Genomic DNA, 3950 nt, shown 5'->3' on the forward strand with positions numbered 1-3950 from the left:
TATATGTACAAAGATGTAAATAAATAAACAAGAGTACAAATTAATATATGAAGAAACCATCAAATTTTATCTTTTTAATAGATATTTCATTCTTATAACCTCAACCAAAGAATGTAATAAAACGACTCTCTTCTAACCCTAGGCACCCTCGACTCATTAATGGATCTCCCAATGGCCATAAAATAACGCCACCCAACAAGTGTCTGCACCACACGGCCACATCCTCATCGACTTAACCAAAGTATGACATAAAAAACGATATTTTTCTCAACCTAGGCCCCGTCGACTCATTACTGCATGTCCCAATCAAATCCAATACACACTCCAAAAGGATTTTCACATCTCCAATCCATATTTGAATGTAATCATACAGTTATGAATAAATAATGCTCAATTGTTTCAAATAGGTAAAAAGAAATTTTCAACTTCGAACAGCATCGTAATTAAGTTTTACTCACAAAGATGAAATTTTGCTACTTAGAGGAATAGTAAAATTTATTTGTAATGCTTTAGGACAATCTAATGACCATATCAGTTGGGATCAATGACCCAATGCTGACCGTCGGTTCTGACCCGCAAACCCTTAACCCGAGCAAAGAGATCCACAGCTCGTCGAACACCATATTGATCGGTAGGATTAAAGTAGTCATGCCCAAAAATCACTCCTTTATGCGACAAAAGCTTATATCCCCGGTTTACATCTACCCAAGCCGAGTGAAAATCATGGGCAGCATCGATCTCGATCATATCCCCATAAAGACCCATTTGACACATCTTTTCAAGAGCCGCATCGGTCGAGTAAGGTAGAAATAAAATGGATTCGGTCACGTTTTTATGAACCAAATTCTGAATAAATTGGTACATCAACATAACATCCCCATTTATCATCGGTATGTCCAATCCAGGCCATGCCCTAAAATTATCTACGCAAACAATTTGCGCATTTAACCCCATTCTTTGCGTCATCTCCGCCATGTGAATAGCCGACATGCCCAAAAACGAACCAACCTCAATAATGGTCTTGGGTCGGTACCTACGAATTAGGTTACCAAAAACAGCATTGTTCGAATCCCAACCGTTGATCTTGGCTGGATCCAAGAAAGGAGCAACATGTTTTGGTGGGAAATCGTCGTAGGGAGATGAACCATTGTAGAACGCCTCCATTAGTTTGGTGCGAACAACGGAGGGTGGCTCCGGTCTGGCGCAACGGGTGGCGAAACGGTAGTGATCGGAGTCGGCTGACATGGAAGACGAGGAGAGGTAACCGATGACGAAAGATAGGAGAAGGAGGGATGCATAGATTGTAGGTTTTGTGAGTAATGTGGAAATCTTTCTTCCATTGTGTAGACGATATTGTAGATGTTCATCTCTCATTTCTTGTGTTGGCTAGAGGTGGAAGTTAGTTACCAACTATTTATTCTATATTATTATGTATATTTCTCTCAAAAGTGTTAAGATTATTGTTTGGTCTTTGGCTAATGCTTCAATGCTTCTTTTCTTGATCCACTAATGTAGCAAAAGGAACAGCCTTAATTAGGGTCCACAATCCTCTCCTCCTAAACAAACTCCTATAATCTTGTTTTAGAGTAAAACTTGTATAGTAATAAGTATTCAATAAGGTTATTTTTGCTAAAAACAATTATATGTATATAATGTATTAATTAGAAAGTGGGTTCCATGCATCTAAAAATAAAATATATCAGATTTTTTATGCTTTTTTTTTTTATTTATTTAGAAAACTAACCAATTCATACCTCTCACTTTAATATTATCTTGTCTAAACACATTGATAACAACTCTTTTCTTAGTATTGATTTGTTATTTATTAATATATAAATTGCTAAGATTTTCCTATTTAATTGAGATTTTATTCTACAGTTATAAATCCTTACAATTAAGTTAAGTCTACTTAGAGCCCTATATGTGGTTTATAAAAGCTTTATTTTTCTCTTAATTTTTAGTCTACAAATTAATTAATTTGAATTCCAGAATTCTAAAGAAAATATAAAAGAAATTTGCATTGTGACATGTTTTTTCATCTTAAAGATTTGTTCACACTTTTTATTATTTATTTTTTTCGTATCAAAATATTAAAAATTTTAACAAAGACAAAAATTTACTTTTTATAAATAATAATAATAATCATCTATCGATCTCTTATGAACCATTTTTACACTTTGAGTTAAAAAGAAATTATGATTAAAGAAACATCTAAAAGTAATATTATGGAACTGCTCTAAGATTTTTCAAGAAAGAAAAATATCTGAAAACTAAAAAGTTTTGACATTTCCGTGTGTGTGGAAGACCGAAACCTAAACAGACCCTATTGAAACTGGAAATTTAATCCGACAATCACCTATGTACTCCTGACCAAACGTGTAATGATATTAAAAAAAGATAATATTATAATTTTACACTTCCCTACCTCCCTATACAGAGTGATTCGATCACAGAGAATCTACAAGACAGGACAAAAACATGACACCTATTCTTTGAACCCAAAATTGATGAGTGGAAATGTAGAATGAAATGCTTATTATATAACTCCAACAAATTAATAAATTAAAAAATTACCATTGGCATAGACCCAAACAATGTTGAGGTGTTCTTTGTTATTGTGGTCGGGTTTTAACTTTTGGGTAAGTAAAAGGGTTAGAGTTTCTATTATGAAACGAATCATGATTTTCTATTATAAAAACAGGTTAAAGTATAAATACAGTTTTTTGTATTTTATCTTAAAACAAAAGTTGAGAGAGAGTGAACATCTAAGAGTTTTCTTCTTTCTTTCTTGTTCTTTGGCTAATCCATAGAGAGAGGTTGGGGGAACTTTTGATTGTGGAGTATTTCAATCATTCCTAGAGTAATCACTTCTTTCATTTGAGAGCAGGGTATATGTAAGTTTCTACTATTGACATTTATTTGATTTAGTGAAACTTATCCCTCCCGTAGATATAAGTCGATTTTGACCGAACCACGTATATTGTATTGTTATTATTTTGTGTCATTTCAGTTCTTGATAAATATGTTGTTCGTCATAGACGATTTGGAAACTAATTTGTTACAGGTTTGATTTTTAAGAATATTTGTGGTTTTGCTGATATAAAACCCAACAGTGGTATCACAACAGTATTGATTGGTTACGTGTTTTAACATTGGAGTAAAGTGCTCTGTTGGTTACCCGACGAAATTCAAACAGGAGATCAACTAGTTTCTTTGCTGGGGGTTTCGTCAGTTGTTAAGAGAGTAATAATGGGGAAATCTAGACCTGATATGGTGAGTCTGAATGGTACAAACTATAGGCAATAGAACTGATGATTAGTGATTTGTAAGTTTTAAATGATTTGAATAAGTAATTGAAAATGAGGGTGTTAGACCTAAGAGTATAAAAGAGGCTGATTGGAAAAAAGACAGATAGAAAGGCGTGTAGCTTATTCGTTCGTGGGTTGGTGTAAATGGTGTGTATCATGTTGAGAACGAGACTACGACGTATGGTGTGTAGAAAAAACTTAAAGCTCTCTACACTGGGAGGTCAGCAGAGAATAAAGCAGCACTTTTACGAAGGCTGGTGAATCTGAAGTACATTGATAATAAAATCAATTGCTGAACACTTGAATGAATTTCAAAATATTTTGAATCAGATGAATAGTATGAAGATAAACTTTGATGATGAGGTGCAATCACTTTTAGTCTCAGTCTCTTTGCCTATGAGTTGGGAGACATTTATTATCACTCTCTGCAATTCAACACCAAATGGTAAAGTCAACATGGCATTTGTCACCAGTTCCTTATTTGATGAGGAGAATCGAATGGGGGATAAACTCTCTAAGGCATATATGTTGGTGGCTGATAAAGGAATGTCAAAGGATAATATAAGTGGTTCGCATAGGGGCAAGTTTTGAAGCAAGTCTAGAGCTCTGAAGAAGGATGGTGCTTTCCATTATTGTGGGAAA

General features: G+C 34.2%; 1 protein-coding gene across 1 annotated transcript; it reads right to left on the reverse strand.

Moving 5' to 3' along the window:
* Window positions 1-511: 511 nt before the first annotated feature.
* LOC124937431 lies at window positions 512-1384 on the reverse strand. Its single transcript, XM_047477694.1, has one exon. The coding sequence runs from the start codon at window positions 1372-1374 to the stop codon at window positions 532-534; it is 843 nt and encodes a 280-aa protein (XP_047333650.1). The 5' UTR covers window positions 1375-1384; the 3' UTR covers window positions 512-531.
* Window positions 1385-3950: the final 2566 nt, after the last annotated feature.

The sequence above is a fragment of the Impatiens glandulifera genome, chromosome 5 (assembly GCF_907164915.1).
Source record: "Impatiens glandulifera chromosome 5, dImpGla2.1, whole genome shotgun sequence".
Classification (NCBI taxonomy): domain Eukaryota; kingdom Viridiplantae; phylum Streptophyta; class Magnoliopsida; order Ericales; family Balsaminaceae; genus Impatiens; species Impatiens glandulifera.